The sequence below is a fragment of the Opisthocomus hoazin genome, chromosome 9, assembly GCF_030867145.1.
Source record: "Opisthocomus hoazin isolate bOpiHoa1 chromosome 9, bOpiHoa1.hap1, whole genome shotgun sequence".
Taxonomy (NCBI): domain Eukaryota; kingdom Metazoa; phylum Chordata; class Aves; order Opisthocomiformes; family Opisthocomidae; genus Opisthocomus; species Opisthocomus hoazin.
Window position 1 is genome coordinate 13,373,585 of NC_134422.1, and position 16,766 is coordinate 13,390,350.

The following is a 16,766-nucleotide window of genomic DNA, read 5'->3' on the forward strand; positions in this document are numbered from 1 at the left end:
AGGTGGGGCCTATGTGTAGGGGTAGCTTAGTAATTTTTTCGAAGGGTGGGGTGAGATTATTCAATTTAGGAATTGCAGTCAAACAGGTAGGACAATGAAGCTGGTTGTTGTAGGGAACACTTTGTGATCTCTTTGTACTGTCCCTTTGCAGCGTCAGGGCCATGGGCGTCTGAGCAGACAGAAACCCTGAGGCTGGCCTTGTAGTGATTTTGTAGCCATTTTTTGTTGTATGTTCAGATGAGGATAAGACAATGTGTTAGATAATGAGACCAGAGAGTGTCCTGAGCACCTACCTTTTCTACTGTCTCTGTCCTGAGCAGTTTATTTTAATGCATTTTATGTTGATATTCATTCTTTCCCCTTCCTCCCTCCAGTTTCTTGCATAAAATTTGCAGTTCACATGATGCAGGTTGCAATTTTGGGGTGTACAGTGTGGTTCTGAGAATGGTTTCTCTTGCCTGTTGTCTCCATGCCGTGCTGTGCTCACGTGTGGGTGTCCCACCAGGTAGTGTGAGTGCCACCTCAGTCAGCCTCATGCCAGTGGAGACACTCCTGCTCCTGAGGCTAAGGCAAGAGCCACATCCTCTTGCGTGCAACCGTGATGTGCTCTCATTTGAACTCTGCCTGCTTTTTTGACCCAGTTGCAGGGAGTTCCCTGTTGAGTGATGCTGAGCTTTTGCCCTCCTACTTGGCGTAAATTCTGCTGTGCATCCCCTCCGGCCATGGTGCTTAATGCAAAGCTAGCAGAAATGACTCAGCTGACAAGTACTCTTATTTGCTGACCTGAGATCTGTGCGAGAAACACAGTTCACCTCTAAATAGCTCTGGGCCAGTGATCAGACGACTAAGAACATACAGGTAAGTAACTCCTGAAATGGCTCCAGGGAGTTTTTGGAAGAAAAGGGTCAGCAGCCGCAGTAAAGAAGCAGAGAGTTTTCTGCCCGCTTTCTCTCTCCAAAGTGCAAAACTGGAGCTCCAAGCACAGTCACTGTACCATGTCCACGCTACACTGGAGCTCCAAGCACAGTCACTGTACCATGTCCACGCTACACTTTAAGGGGCTTGAGATATCACATGGAGGATTGCCTTGGTAGTTATTGGTATTTTCTTCTTTGTTTTACTCCTTATATGGTGCAAAATCCTCTGTAACAAAGGAATGAAGCACTTGAACTTAGGAGTACGAAACCAGAATTACAGGATTACCAGATTTCAGGAGTGAAACGCTTGGAGAACTTAATTGGAGGAATAATACAGTCTGGGAAGAGATCTAAAAATTTCCCAGTTTCAGGGAAAGACTGAATTGAATATGGGCTGGAAATCTTTGAACTCTTCATCAGAATGACGATAGCAGTAACTATTGTTCAGTTAAAAGTGCAGGAGAGAAAATGGTGAAAGGTAGGTGAGGGAACAGGTCGCTGAGGCGACGTTGATGGCCAGATTGTTCATCAAAGACCTTGAAAATCTAGCCCCTTCTTCTGAGCTGAGGCTTTTGAAAATCCAGCCGAGATTTTGTTTTGAAAATCTTCTCCCAGAGAGTTTTAAATAATATCCAGCACATTGAGTATCCTTTTAAAAATAGAAGCAAAAAGGAAAGGTAACAGCCTACAAAAATGTTGTGATAAAGCTTAATCATCAATTTCCATCTGCTTTGGCTGATATGACCTCTCCAAAATTAAGGGAATTAGCTAATTATTGTAGCACCAATAATGCTGAAAAGCTTTGGAAGACTTCATAGGCAAAAAGGAGAGTGCTCAGCCCAATCTTCTGTCATCCACAGTATCCAATAATACATCAGAATAAATCACTAAACATCTGGTTTGGCATTCCGGGTGGATTTAGGTAAACGGCGAGACTCCCACTGACAAAGAAGGAAGACATCAAACAGAACCATGATCACTAAAACTCTTGGAAGGAAGGAAGTTTGGTAGATGAAATGGATCTGTGTTCTTTAAATAGAAGTACAAAATTATACCATTTTCTCTATCCTGAAAATATGTTTGCGTCTGCCGTAGCAGACAATTACTCTCATTTTCTTTAATGTAGCTACTTATGTGTGTAAAGTTAAGTGCATCCATGCTATTTGCAGGATATGGACCTTTAAGATTGGAGAGGATGCTACAGGTCTGAGAAACCTGGATTTCAGGATAGCAGTTGAACAGCCTCATTTGCACGATCTGAGAAGGGGATGTGGCCATGTGTGTCTGAAATAGGAAAAAAAAAAGAAGACAAGGGTAAGCAGTAATGTAGTGAGCAGGAGCATGTTTCCAGTAAGATGCCAAAGAGATTGGTTTTCAGTTTCATCTTATTTGACATTATCTTTAATGGCACGGAAGAAAGAAAATAGCATACTTTGTAGATGGCATTTAAGTATGAGGGAATCACAAATAACAGTGAGGAGAGAAATGCAATGTGGTGCCAGTAGGCGAACCAGCAAGAGGCTGAATTTGAGGAATAAGCCTGTGCTGAGATTGCCGGTGTTTGCATCGCTGGAAAAGAGAGGAGAGAGGATGAAAGGATGGGCAGGGGCTCTGCTCCAAACAAGATGAACTATTACAGGTTCTCCCATTTCTATTAAATGCTCAAACCAGTGGCAAGCTTTACATTAATTTTAAGCTGTCTGTACACTTCTAGGCCCCTGCTTTTATCTCCAAGCCATGTAAATGGCCCTGAGTGAATGGTACTGTGGCAGAAGGGGAATTTAGCAATGACTGGAGTCCGGGGTTGTACAACCGCTGAAACAGATGAAGGTCACTTCAGAAACAGCCAAGCAAAATCAGCTTTTTGTTTCTCACTATCATGATCAGGTTGCCAAGTTGTTTTGGGGAGCTTTGGATTTGCCAGGATGGAGGAAAAAGTGGTGAGGTTGAATGTGCCGAGGGTTTTTGTTTGCTCCTTCTTTTTAAAGCGTACTGCCAGCGTGACCTAGCTCGCAAGATGAGGAACAGTTTGGTGTATGGATCCCTTTACCTCAAGCAGGCTGGCTTTAGGCCAAGTCAGATCAATGAGGTCTAAAAGTCATTACCATCTGATGCCTGCTAGGTGGGCTGTGTGAAATTAGTTTCAACACAGTGGTGACTGACAGAAAAAAAGGTAGTTTTCTTGGAATATGTAATGTTAGGATGACATTGATGCTATTGTTATACAAACAAGATTAATAACTGAACCTACCAGCAAGCCTCAGGGCAGATATCCATTGCATCTGTCAGTTCTTGCAATTTGCTGCTATTATGTCATAGATTTGTATTCTAGGCAGTGGTCATATTCAGCGACATGGCTCCTGATGCAGAGTCTGCAGCCTTACCGCTGCCGTGGCTGGCTTGCTTCATGTCTCAAGCTTCCAGTCAGCATTTGCAGTGTAAAACACGAATGTGTCCAATGTTAATACTAAATGAATACATTGCTACAGATGCCTCGTTAACTTTTTATTAGGAGATGTGCTGTTTTATGTGTTTGGGGAGGAGGAAGTATCTGGAGCCAGAGCAAATTTGTTATTGTTGGTTTAAGTTGAAAATGTAAGTACGTGTAAGTACATAAAATATGTATAGGTTGTAGAAAAGCAAACTGTTGTAGTGCCTGGTGTGTTTTACATGTCAAAATACCTAAGTACTGTAGATCTATGGGAACACTCCAGTCTGCAAAGGGGTAGGGCTGGATTTCAAGAACATCCGTGTACTTAAGTGATGTTGTCACTTGCTAAAAAGTGGAATGGACGTTGTTTGGGTGGTGTTTTTATAACTATATGGGAAAAAGGAATGCAGAATATGTTGGCAGGACCATTTTGCCCCTTATGCAATGTTAAAATAACCCTGCATTGGACAAGAGGTGTGTTAGATCCTCAGGGTGTAGTAGGTGGTCTAGTATTTATTTGCCTTTTTCAACATACGTTTATCTGTAAAGGCTCTGTCTAGTTGAATCTACATCTTGTTGAGTAGAAAATAATTACCCAGAGCTTAACAAAATCCAACTTTCACAAAGGAGCTGTTTGAATGTGGATTACTTTGTGCAGCTGGGTGACAACCGTAGACTGTTTTCAAGTTTCTTTATCATCACTCACATTTCTTTCAAAGTTTTCTGCCTTTGCAGTTTTCTTTGCCTTCCAAACTTCCCATTTTAGTACAATTTGTGTTCTTAAGTCATCAGCATCTTGCAAAGGCTATGTAAAGCACCTGTCTGTGTCCCTTGCAGTGGATTTGCTCTTGCCTAAACCATGCTTTTTCCTGTATCCACCTACGCCACTAGACTACAGGAATTTGCCATGTTCACACGGAAGTCTCAGATCTGCAACCACAGAGCAGAAATGCAGGAGCAGAGCACATCTTAATCTGACAGCTGCCTCCAGACACTGACTGACACCAGGCAGAGATGGGGAATAACACTCGAGTGCACTGATTTGCCCAAGCTGCCTTTCCAAAGGATGTCGAGTCCCCTCTGCCTCTTTCCATATGGCAGCCCTGGGGGGCATGTTTTCTTAAGGCTCAAAAGCCTGCTGAGGCTAGGAAATGATTGTGCTTCGCAATCCGGACAAACACACCCCACACTCAGGAATTCCTTCTGGCTATTCCTTTCAGTTAGGGCTTTAATAGTATCCGAGTTTTCTTGTGGATGACTGATCCCATCACTGGTAGTCAGAGGCTCTCTGTACTTCTGTTTTTATTAGAGGTCAGGGGTTTTTGGCACAGTGACAAGAGTTTCTAATAGCATTTGTAGAGCAACACATTCATTTTTTTTAATAACCTGCTTTACTGAGGTAAACATAAATCCAGATTTAATCAGAATTTTTCTTGGGATAGCATTAATCTTCATATTTGAATAAATGCAATGTTATTTTATTTCACAGCTTTAAAAATAAAAATAAACACCTATCCAATAAAGAAGTCACTGTTGCTAAAAGATGATGGAATGGAATGTCAGAAAGTAAGAAATTGAATAGTTTGTTGTGTAGATTGTGTGAGGCCATAATCTATAAACCACAATCAATTAAAGTGATATTGAAAATGGTAGGGCAGGAGGTGGAAACTAGCAAGCCACGGTCCCTGATGTGGAAAGGAAAATGAGGTGAAACTGCCTCTGAAAATCCTGTCTGTGTTCTTTCACATAGTTACATGTGTTTGGCTCATAAATGGGCTTCAGTTTTAGAGGTCGTTTTACACCATGGCTTTAATTTATGCATTCAAAAGTAATCATGTGCAGAGCAGCAATCACTGATGCTAAGCATGTGTGGGTGATAAATTACACTCACACACAACACACACACACTTCAGCTTCTCTGCCTCTGCATCCAATATCAAATGCTGAAATACCAAACCTCGTCTCTCCGGGTTAACATCAACTGTAGTCCTCACAGTGGTGGGACCTGTGAGCTGTAGTACGCTCTTCCTGAGTAGTGCCCTGCTCCCCAAATAACCCCATTAACTGCTTATGAATTTCATGGCTACTTGTCTTGAGGAAAGGGCAGTAGCATCTGGCACAGAATATATTGTATTTACCAGCTGAGAAATGAAGCTGCTACTTGACCAGTGTCTGACTAAAGCAGCTCAGTTCCACTTGGCTTCTCTTCTCAGTGGGGAAAGATAATGGATTTGTACAGATCACTAACTCATCTCTGTAGTTTGAATTTTTAAAGGTATCAAAATTAGAGGGATTGTTTGAAGGTCTGGTGCTTTTTTCCCCCTTTCTAATCTTATTTTCTTAAGCCACAAACATCCTTTTGATTCTTATTCTTTTCTTTTCATGCCATCTGGCTTTAGGGAAGACAGAAGTCCGCTCTTCCTTGCACGGCCTATTGAGGTTGTCAGTAATTATGATTTGGTTGGCTGGAAGCTAATATGATTATTGTTTAGTTCATCCCCTCTGCAGGTTGATAGCGATGGGCCAGTAAGCTAACCTCATCAGGAAATGCCTGTCTGCCAAACACAGCCTCATGCTTGCGACTAACAAATGCAGCTAAACCCCCTTATTGCTTGCAAGGGGCCGTTGTCTTGGAGTTAACTGCTGAAAGAGTGCAACAAACCAGTGTGAAGTTCTGAGGTCTTATTCCCTCGAAAGAGCAAGGTGGACTCCTGTGCTGCCCATGCCCCTGAGATGCTGAGAGCAGATGAACACAGGTTGCTCGGTGCCTTGCGGGATTGGGCTCGTAAATGTTCACACCACACCGGCTGATAGTGCCGCTGTTTCTGTTTCTCTAATGAACTAACTAGTGATGCCCGCGGGGGTTTAAAGCACTGGGTGCTGCAACAGTGACCATATCTCCCTGCCGAATGTGATGTTCGCTGCAGGTTCCACACTCATCTGCAAAAATACAGAACCCTCTCCTGGCACAGTGGCAGGGTTCTGTGAGCAAACAGAGTTTGGGAAGGGAGCTTCTCAGTCTTTGGGTCTAGAGCCCTGTCTCAGCTGGGGATCACGTCCTGTCATTCCATTCATATTTGCTTTTACTCATCAGAAAGGAGCGAGAAAGACATAAATGAAGAGAGGGAATGAAAACTGGGAGAGCAAGCATATCCTGGCAGATGAGAGGTGCAGAGTCCTTCAGTGTGAATGCTCCGAATGACAGTTTTGTGGCTTTTGGTACAAAATGGCATGTTTCTGTGTCTTCTGTCTGGTAGTAAGAATGGGAAGAAGCTCTAGTAATTCTTTCTTTCCTTTGGTCTGTCAAAGCCTAATCTCTTGGGTCTGGTTGTATTGATTTGATGATCCATTTATTACACACGTTAAAGCTTTTTAACTCTCAGGGAAAAATGACCAAAAGATGAAGTTATCTAGACGCAGAGCAAATTAAAGTGGGAATGAACAACTTTTTAACTACAGACGTTTAAGCTTTAATGAAAATTTGGAAAGAAGACGTCATTCAGGCTGTTACAAAGAAGGAGACCTTGGGCAGGAGCAGCATCTTGGAAGCAGAAACCTCTTTACAGCACATGCTGTTAGTGAAGGCTGAGTACCACCAGGCTTCAAAGGCCCCATAAAAACTCTTTTGAGTCATAGGTAAGAGTTTCCCTTGAATTCAGTGGGCTGTGGATAGTGCTCCACTTGCAGAGTCTTAGTCCTTTGTGTTATCACAGATCACTGCTGTAGAAATGATTGCAACAGCCAACAACAGGGAGGCTTACAGCTCCCAGACAGCAGGCAGCAGGTGAGCTCTTATGAATAAGATCTTATTTTCATGCAAATGACCTTGGTAAGTGAGAATAAGGAACCGGAGAAAAAAAATACCTTGAATAGGAGATACAAATGGAATTGTTTTTCAATTGAGTGTTTTCAGTGTATGCCTTTATGCCTCAGATAAGACATTTATTTGAGGCAATGAATTAAAGTGAATCGCTATTGATAGTAATGCCCTGTCATAATAAATCCAACCTCTTAGGTATCTGTCAAGAGGTATTCTCCCGAGTCCTCACCGAATGCACTACGGTTGGTAAATGGCCAGAGGAGAACTGGAGGCACGGACCATGTGGTATCATGGTCCATCTTACCTCCACAAGCATCCCCCTTTGTGGGATTTCATTAATTAAGTCATTAGCATTAATATAGCCAGTGGTAACCTGCTGTGCTGAGGTAGTCTTCTGGGATAACGGGTTCCCTCTACCTGTGTGAATTATGATGGGAGATGACAGTGCCTCGCTAGTTCCTTGAGGCATTCCCAGCCTGCCACTGAGGGGACCTAAGTGTGGTGTTCCCTGTATGTATGGTATGAAATCTGGCCCCACAGAGCCAGTGGCAGAAGTCCCATCGCCTTTGAAACATCAGAATTTCATTATAGCGTGTAAACACCTTTGTATTTTACTTCACAGTATTTACATACTGCCCTGCGAGACATTGGGTCCCCCGTCCTGTGTAAGACTTTTCAGCAGCATCATAATATGAAATGGTATTTAAACATAAACATTTCAATTTATTTTGTGTTCTGAGCATGGGGAAATGCTGTGATATCTTCAAATTTTCCACACCGTGATGCCTGATCTACTTAAGAATGACAGCATATTTCTGAAGCCTGTTGATCTGTGCATGCATGTATGTGTACGTGTATTCTGGTGTTTGTTTGCTGGCATGGCTTTATCTTTAAATGACATAAATAGGGATAGGTATTCTAAAGATATTGTAAGGATATAAATTAGGGTGGATTTTGAAGTGTTCACTTAAGAGTATTCGCCAGAAATGTTGTTCTCTTGTAGTAATGCACATTGTAATGCTTTTCCTGCTTACAAAAGGAAAAAAAATGGAGCAAATTGTGTGTAAGTAAATACATTCCTCCTCACCCTGGAGTGTATCGCTGTCAGCTGATATAATAGGTTTCTCGCCAGAGTTGAAGCAGCCGAGCGGGCTCCGAATTCTGAAGGGAGGCAGACAGCATAGCTATTTTGTTTTTAGATTTCAAATGGTTTGGAGGGCTTGCCGTCAGACAGGGAGCAGTCCCGAGCTTTGATGGTTGCTAAATTACAGAGCGTGCATTTTGACAGCCCAGCGGAGCCCGGGCTGGGTGGGAATTCATAACGCCCAGGACGCAGAGCACCGGGACATCGCGGTATGGCCGTCGCTCCCTGCCAACGAGCGCTGCGCCGGGCGTTTGCCGGGGCCCAGCATCGCGGCCGTCTGGCGGCTCTGCAGCTCGGTTACCCATGGCCTGTCAGCCGGGGGTCAGTGGCGGCGGCAGGGGACCGCGGGCTGTGATTCATCGAGGGCACCGCGAGGGATCTGTCGCTCGCCTCTCTCGGCCAAGAGCAGCACATTAGCTACATGACGTACATTATGATAGTGCCAGCAAAGTGGTCAGTGCCTAACGGGGATATATTGCGGGCTGCCGAGCGGCTGAGGGCTGCAGCACAGAACATATGGAGATTATTTCCGGAATTTATGCAGCACATGTTTTCCTATAAATTAAATTCAGAGAAAATGTGTGTCATAATAGGGTGATGCTCGCAACAGCCTTCCCTGTTACGAATGACAATGACCTCTCTCAGCTCACTGGGTACCCAGAGAAATGGCTTCATGCAGCTGGAAACAATAGCATCTGTGTGGTGTCAGGGTCTGAAAGCCTGACCAAAAGGCCCTCTAACTAAAAGCAGGGGCTTTTTTCTCCCCCCCCCCCCCGCGCCCCGTAGCTTCTCTCATTCTTCTTCTTCTCTCTAGAAACTGCTTCATTTCCTCCTGAAGGGCCGAGTTACTGAGAGGGTGGGCAGATGCCCTGCCCCAGGGTCTGCTCAGTAATCAACTGGGTGCTGCCCTTGCTGAGGGGCTGTCGACGGCAAAGGCAGCTCTGGACGGGGCGGCAGCCCCTCTTCATGGCTGGCGGCGGTGTGGGTTGCCAGAACAGCAGGGTGGGGGTCCTTAGCCAGAATAACGAGCAAAGCAGCACGTGCCCCTTCTGTGTCCTTGGACCGAGGATCCCAAGTCTTTTCTAGGCAAATATTTGATGTTCTGTTGCATGGGGCTGGGACAAAATCATCTCTGCCTTTTTCCCTGCTGAAGGAAAAACATAGTAGAGACAGTCCTTGTAACTACCTTCCTAAAGGATGAAAGATAAAGTTATGTTCCTTACAACTCTTTGTGTGACAGCTTTAGTAGAGGAATCATAGGTGCTGCCATGTAGGAGCAAACTGGAAACTCAAAATATAAATATATACACGTGTCTCTGAGTGTGTATATATATATATACACACACAGGTATATACAAAGCAATGGGTACCAGACAGCAAAACAATCTAGGGTCTGCGTTGGGGCAAATCGCTGTGGAGTCAGTGCAGGCTGATAGAGTGTTTTCAGCCGCGCTTAAGGGACTTGCTTTTTCATTTGTGGCTGATTACTGGCTAATAGGATTTCAAAGATTTCTGGGAGGGAACAGTTCACATCTCATTGCATTTGATTCCTTTTTTTTTTTTTTTTTGATGTTTCATTTATCATACTGATACCTACCAGTAGAATAAATTTTATTACTCTTCCATTTAGCCCCTTCAACTGAATTTTTCCCATCGGTCCCTTGCTGCTGTCTAATTGGCAGTTTTCAAATAATTTGGGACTTTTGGAAAGATCCTATCAGCCTTTTGTGTGACAGAAGAGAATGGATCATTGGAAGGAAAAATAATGTTGCGAATCTTTTTAGGTTCAGTCCTCTCTTCTTTGTCTTTCACTAAAAGATGTATGATGTGCCTTGTACTGTTACGTTTTCTTAATGACAATTAACAATTTGAAAGCAACCCATGGGAACAACCAATACAGCTGAATTTTATCAGTGCAGACTAATGCTGTGACTGACCTTCTCTGTTTAGCAGCAGTAGTAACCCCAGTTATTTTTCTTTAGCAACTCCCATGTTAGGAACACACACTTAGCCTGTAAATATGGATTCAGGAGGAAAATGAATACGGCTGTGTTCAAAGCAGCCAAAAGCTTAGAAATAATGTTCTGCTGTGACTTTTCCAAACTGACATCTTGATGTTGGGATTATAAATGAAACCATTGTTCCAGCAAATGCCAAGACTAATAGAAAGCCTTTATTACTGGTCCATTCGCTAATTCTGCTTGTCTAACCCCTTTGGATGGACACAGTGTCAGAAAACATACTCACAGAGGTTGCTTTGTGTGAAATTTGGCCTGCTGAGTGATTACATGGGGGCGCAAAGATATCTCAATGACAAGCGTTCTTTGACTAAAATTTGTAAAGTCATTTTCTTTCCCTAGGCCTTGGAGAGGAGTGAACTGATTTTTAATCTACAGCTTCTATGAGTGATATTTGCTTTGTGTCCTATCACCCTTCTATTCAGCCGTTCTCCCCTTCCAAGCAGGTAAACCTCCGCTTAGAAGAAATTGTTTCTTCTGCTGAGCCTCGGCGCAGCTGACAGCTGTCATATACAGGCACTATACTTGAATACATGTCTTTAGAAGTAGACAGTCTTAAAGAGCTTTAATCTTTTCTCTTTGCGCACGCAGGGAATGCCTAGGAGCCAGAGACCCCTATTGTGGCTGGGATAACAAGCAGAAGCGATGCACCACCATCGAGGACAGCTCCAACATGAGCCTCTGGACTCAAAATATTACTGAGTGCCCAGTAAGTGGAAGGAGTGGAAATATTTTATGTGGGGCAGCCTGATGTGGACTGGCTGTTAGGAGAGCATGGCGAACCCAGTGGCACACATTCGCTCTAACATCTGTGCCCAGTCTCTTGTTTAGAGCGCGGAAACCCCAAATGGATTTGTTTGCTCCAAAAGGGGGATGCCAAAGCAAGCATTCGGCCCCCCTCATGCCCACCCATGCCTTGAGTGAAGAAGATTGGATCATGCTGTTGGGTTACTGCTGAGAGCCATATAAGCCCCGGATGAAACTTGAGTTTTCTCAGTGCTACTCCACTGTCTGCACCATTTCCATGGCTTCCCTACGGGTTGAGGAAATTGGAATAGCTGATGTATGGCATCCTCAGGCAGCATCCAGTTTATTTTTGTCTTGGATCCCTGAGCTGGGCCCAGGAGATGGTGCTGGTGAAGAAGTGTTGCACTGGCAGGAAAAGGCTTCTAGGAAGCACCAGAGAAACAGGGCATGTGCATGAATAGTTTGCAGAGGGAACAAAAAGACACAGTACGTACTAGGGAGCACAAGGGAAGGGCAGAGTGTCACCAAAGAAGGATGCAGAGAAAGAGAGTAGTGGGTTCTGTCCTCGCTTTAGCAGACCAAAGACCAAATACACAGTATTTCAAGGAGATGGTCTTCTTTCCTTGCCCTGGTCTCCATCAGATGCAGCAGTTAAAAGAAAAAAAAAAAAAGTGTCCCTGCTTGAATCCGCTGGAGTTGGCTCTCCGGCTCCCTTCCACCCACCCTCCCACCGGCCTCTGACGACAATACCTGGTTCCTGGCTGTGATCCCCAGACGCCGTCTGGCCAGATTTAATTCCTGCTGCTTGAACTGTACCTGTGAGGTGGCTGGGGAGGAAAACCAGTGTTACTAAATAAATTATAGTGTGTGAGGGGGGGAGAAATTCTCATTAATATCCATTGTTACTATCTAACGCCAATTAGCATGTTAATACTGCTAAGTCCAGTAGATAGAGAGAGGGGACTGGATGGGTTGTATCTTCAGTATGCTATTTCTGTCTGGAGGTGCCGGGATGTTTATTCCCCTTATCTTCCTTACTTCTCAGATATTTTCCCAGGAAATATTAGTCGTTACTTCAATCCATCCTCAGCTTGGCAGGCTTAAGTTTTTCACTGCTGGATTCAGAAGCTTGTGTGTTTATAACCCTCCTGTGTTGAACTGGGATGCAGTGCTTCTTGATTGCCCATGCTGTTATCTCGTCCTGCTTAATGCCTGTGTCTGTTGATAGGTGTGTGAGGTGTTAATCCTCTGGTTTGAGAACGTCTGCTGTGGTGCACACCAGGGAACAGGCTACTCCAGATCATTGTTTCAAGGTCATAAAAATGCAGTGCAGAATATTCAGGAGCTTTGGCTGCTCTTGGGGTGCTAGTTTTACATTTGTTTTAGCATTTCCACTGTAGATTATTTTCCGTGTAGGTGTTCTCATTCTGGTGCATACATCAGCCTTGTGGTCTTTGGCTCCTGGGCTGCCAAGCTGTTTAAAATCCACATGCAAGCACTTTCTTTTTCTTTCTCCTCTGCCCGTCGCTGGAATGAATTCACCACTGGAATGGGATGTGGAGTGGGATGTCTCGTTTAAGCACCTGCATCAGCAATATTCGAGTATTTTCTTGTATTCAGTACAGGATGAAGGTCAACAGAGGCAAGAATCTAGAACAAGTGCAAATGACCACTGGAAAGGTAGAAGAATCCAGTGACCCAATGCCAAATTTCACTGTTGAAAAAGGCCTGTCTGGGAGTTTAGTTGGATGAGTTACTGTCTTCAGAAGTCCTGGCTTTTCTCACCCCGCTTTCCTGGGCTGAGCACCAGGCGCTCAGCTGTGCTGGTACAGCTGTGCGTGAGATCACACTGAAGTGTGACATGGTGTAATTAAAAGCACCCCTCCCAAATAAACTTTTCCTAACCCAGATAATGTCAGTGAATTCTTCTGCAGCCTAGCCCACAACAGATGTCCTGGCACAACTGAAAGACTGGCATGCAGCAACTTTTAAAGCCAGAACTGGCATATTATTGAATTACACCCTACAGGGGCCAGGCATTTATGTGAGTCAACCACAACACTAACATGACTGCTGCTCTAGTGCAAACATGCTTGTTGAGAGCTAGTCTGAACATCTTTGTACAGCACTACATTGTACCACAGATTTCCACTTGCCAGCTTTAGTATTAAGGGACCTCAGAAAGAGGGTTAATAGTATAGAGTTAACATAGTACCCTGGGCAATGGTTAATCTATGTTATTACCAGATAACACCCAGAACTTCCTCAAGGTTCATTGCTAAGGTTGCAGTGTCAAATATTTTAACATTAAGAAATGACAGGACAGAAATTGCACATGCTGCTCTTTTTTTCCCTGTATGTGCATGTGTCATATCAGGGAGTCCTGAATACATGATTGCATGCTGTTTCTTCTTAGGCTTGGGAGAAAGGAGGGAGGTGCTTTTTGGTTTCAGGAAAACTGAAAAAAGCCACATTGTACTTTATAATACCTTACTGATGCCAACACAAGGCACCAGCAGGAAAGGAACTTTACATTTGGGTAACAAACTCCATTGGCCAAGCTCCTGGGATCACTGTTGATGGTGGCTGACAAGTCAGGAACTGAGTATCCCAATAGAGTGTACAGTCCTCCCTATCCTGAGCTAAATGATGCTCTTCCTCGCAGGATTTCATCCCAGTCCCACTCTGTGTGTCGTGTAAACCCCTATCTCAGTCCTCTGGCATCTGCTCCATGCTACCCCATTTTCTTGCTAATCTGTCCACTCCGTTTTTCGGGTGTCTAGCAGACTTGTACCCTGCTCTCAATTCATGTGGGCTCAGCCACTCAGAGCTGCAGTGCCCGGGATAATCCTGCTCTGGCCCACATTGAAGCATGCCCAGTGCACAGAGAAGACTTCAGGTGCCAGGATCGAAATCTGTGAGTCTCTGGAAACTGAGAATTTTCCTCCCCACCTCCCAAGGATTTTATACCCTAGACAGATTTGAATGGCTTTTCATGGGGATTGTGAAAAGGTGTTACAAGGACATTAAGTTCAGTTCCCTGCTCTGAACACCAGCTTGTTTCAAGGAGAAGGTTGCTACTTATTGACGTTCTCCCTAGATTTGATTTTAGAACTGGTTAAAATATTTTGACTGAAACTTTGCAAGAATTTTCAGCTTCTACCAAACAGCCAACATGGAAACTTCCAGCTGAAATAATTAAAACTTGGCAAAGTTATAAGCAGTTGACATCTGAATCCTAAGAGGAAGCATAGATGAATTGAAAGAATAAGCAATATTTCTGGCTTTATCTGTAATATCAGAATAAACATTGAAAATATCCTGATAGTGGGGGGTACAAATGGTCAGTCAGAAGTTTTAGATCCTGCACTTGAGCCTATAAATGGTATAAGGAAGAAACGAAAAGGCGATGCCTTTAGTGGGAGTGTGGCAGTTTATAAAATAGAAGAACTTTGGAACTGCTAATATCGTCAGGTGAGAGAAGGGCATTTGACCACGTGTTTTTAAAGATGTCCTCTCTGTCTAATGGGCACTGTGTTGGCTACAAAGGATTTACCATATAAAGATATTCCTGAAAAAGATCAGTGCATATGGGTTTTTATCCCACTTTCCAAGTTTGCTCTTTTGAAGATATTTTTATGAATTTAAAGATGGAATAATAACCCGTATGTAATTTCTTCAGTATAAAAACTTCCCACACTCACAACGTGACATGTTTATAAATCTCAGAATTTTGGTTATGGCTGCTTGTTTGTTTAATCTTTGGGTTGCTTCCCAGCATCACTTATGAGCCAATAATTATTTGTCAGCTTTTTTTTTTTTTTTGTATTGAAGCCACGGGCCATATCATACATTGATTTCTGAACATAACTCCCTGCTGGAATCAGCAAGGCTTTCTGGCTCAAAAATGAATAGAAATGATCCAATACTTAGATTATGACTTTTGCAAGGCAGGAGGGAAAAAGAGATAAAAATCTAGTATTAAATATCTCAAAGTAGTTATTTTGATTTTTTTTCCCCCCTGACTTTTAGCAACCCAACTGTATTGATGTTTGACTGTGTGCATGCTTAAAACAACAAATTCAACAACAACAAGAAAACTCAAGTGTTCTTTTCACTGGGCATCTTGCCTTGTAACCTGCAGCCCAGAGCAAATTTTTACCACAACGCGATAATCTACTGCAAACAAAGGTTTGCAACAGATGCTTGAAACCCCCCGACTGCAGCCTGACGAGCACAGTAACAGTTCTAAATTACTTCCATGCCGCTGCTGCATAGTTCTGATGCTGCTGTAGGTGGGTGAGAGGGGAAGATGACATCCCACCAGAGGTGCATAACACAGTGCCAGGGATGGAGAATAAGCAGAGTCGCGTGTTTCAGAGGATGAGCGTTTGAAAGCACTGCTCCCATGGCTGTGGCTGGCTCCCTGCATGGCTCCTGAGCGGGCTTGCAGCCTCTCCATGCCTTGGTGTCCTTGTCTGTAGAGCAGGAGAAATTATTTCCCCCCTGGGGTGGCCCAGGGGACTGATGCTGCTGACTGCAGAGCACAGTGAAGCAAGGCATGGTGGGGTTTGTCAGCAGTAGCTGGCTCAGATTTGGGGCCAGGGCCCCAGCCTCTTCTTTTCTTCACCCTTGGTTGTGTGTGACACCAAGGCCCAACCCAGAATTGCCTTTGCCAGCAGTTTGCCCAAAGCTGCTGAGCATCCCACCACCCTGTGGGTGACATTGGTGGGAACGAGGGGCTTGCAAGCAACCGCCATCGGTGCTGCCCCACTGCGAGACCCTGCACTTTGGGACGTGGGGTGGGGAGGACAGAGGTTGCTGCCAGGGGAGAGCATCACGGTGCTGCGCTGTAGCAAGGAGATAGCGGTACCTAGGCAGGGCCAGCTCGGGTGTCTTTCTGCTTCGTGTTCCTGAAGTCGGGAGCAGAGGGGAAGCTAGGGCAGGGGTGTTCAGGGCAACTTTCCAGGCATGGTCCTGGAGTTGCTGGGTTTTGCAGTAGCGGTGGAGTGGGCACATGACGGCAGCGGTGGCCTGGGAGCGATCCTGGGAGGAGCAGGCAACACTCACCGTCTCAAGGCAGGCTCACTGCGGGGTCCCTGCCAGCTCCCTCCCCAGGCCCTCAGCTTAGGGCTCACCTAGCAGCGCTGGTTGAAACAAGGCACAGGGGAGCAAGCTCTGACACCCTGTCTGCTGGAAGGTCTTCACTGGTCATGGGCTGAAATAGATCCGTTTCTCGTGCTTTTCCTTTGCCAGAACTCATGTATTTTTACTTCTGCATTACAGTGCTCCGGAAGCTCAAGCCCCAGCCTGTTCAGGGCTGTACAGGCATGAAGCAAGGATAGAGGAAAGAGATAGCAGCGTGGTCTGGTCTATAAACTGCCTTGAGATGAATTCTTGCTCTTTAGCCCACTGTGTGATCCTCAGCATTAATTCCAGTCACCACCATCTCCTTCTCTTTCTGTCCTCCACCCAGCTTAGCCGTTTAGGCTACGGCTCTGTTTAGAAAGGGAGCCAGTTCTCACTGCGTGTTTGACAGGGCCAAACTCAGTGAGGCCCTGGTCTCAGCTGGTCACTATGGTTATGCGACTGCTAACTCGGAAAATATTCTGCAGGAACAGTCCCAGGCAGTGCAGCGGCAGGAGCATAATGGAGCAGGGACAATCAGCGCCGGCCGTTGTGTCGCGTG

General features: G+C 44.7%; 1 protein-coding gene across 5 annotated transcripts in view; it reads left to right on the forward strand.

The window, feature by feature from the left end:
* Positions 1-16,766, forward strand: part of SEMA5B (semaphorin 5B) — a 278,518-nt gene that overhangs the window by 223,066 nt on the left and 38,686 nt on the right. For all 5 annotated transcript variants that reach the window (XM_075431115.1, XM_075431116.1, XM_075431114.1 and 2 more), the window contains one exon: positions 10,922-11,039. In XM_075431115.1, the coding sequence (XP_075287230.1) occupies positions 10,922-11,039 (118 nt within the window). The remainder of the gene's footprint in view (positions 1-10,921; positions 11,040-16,766) is intronic.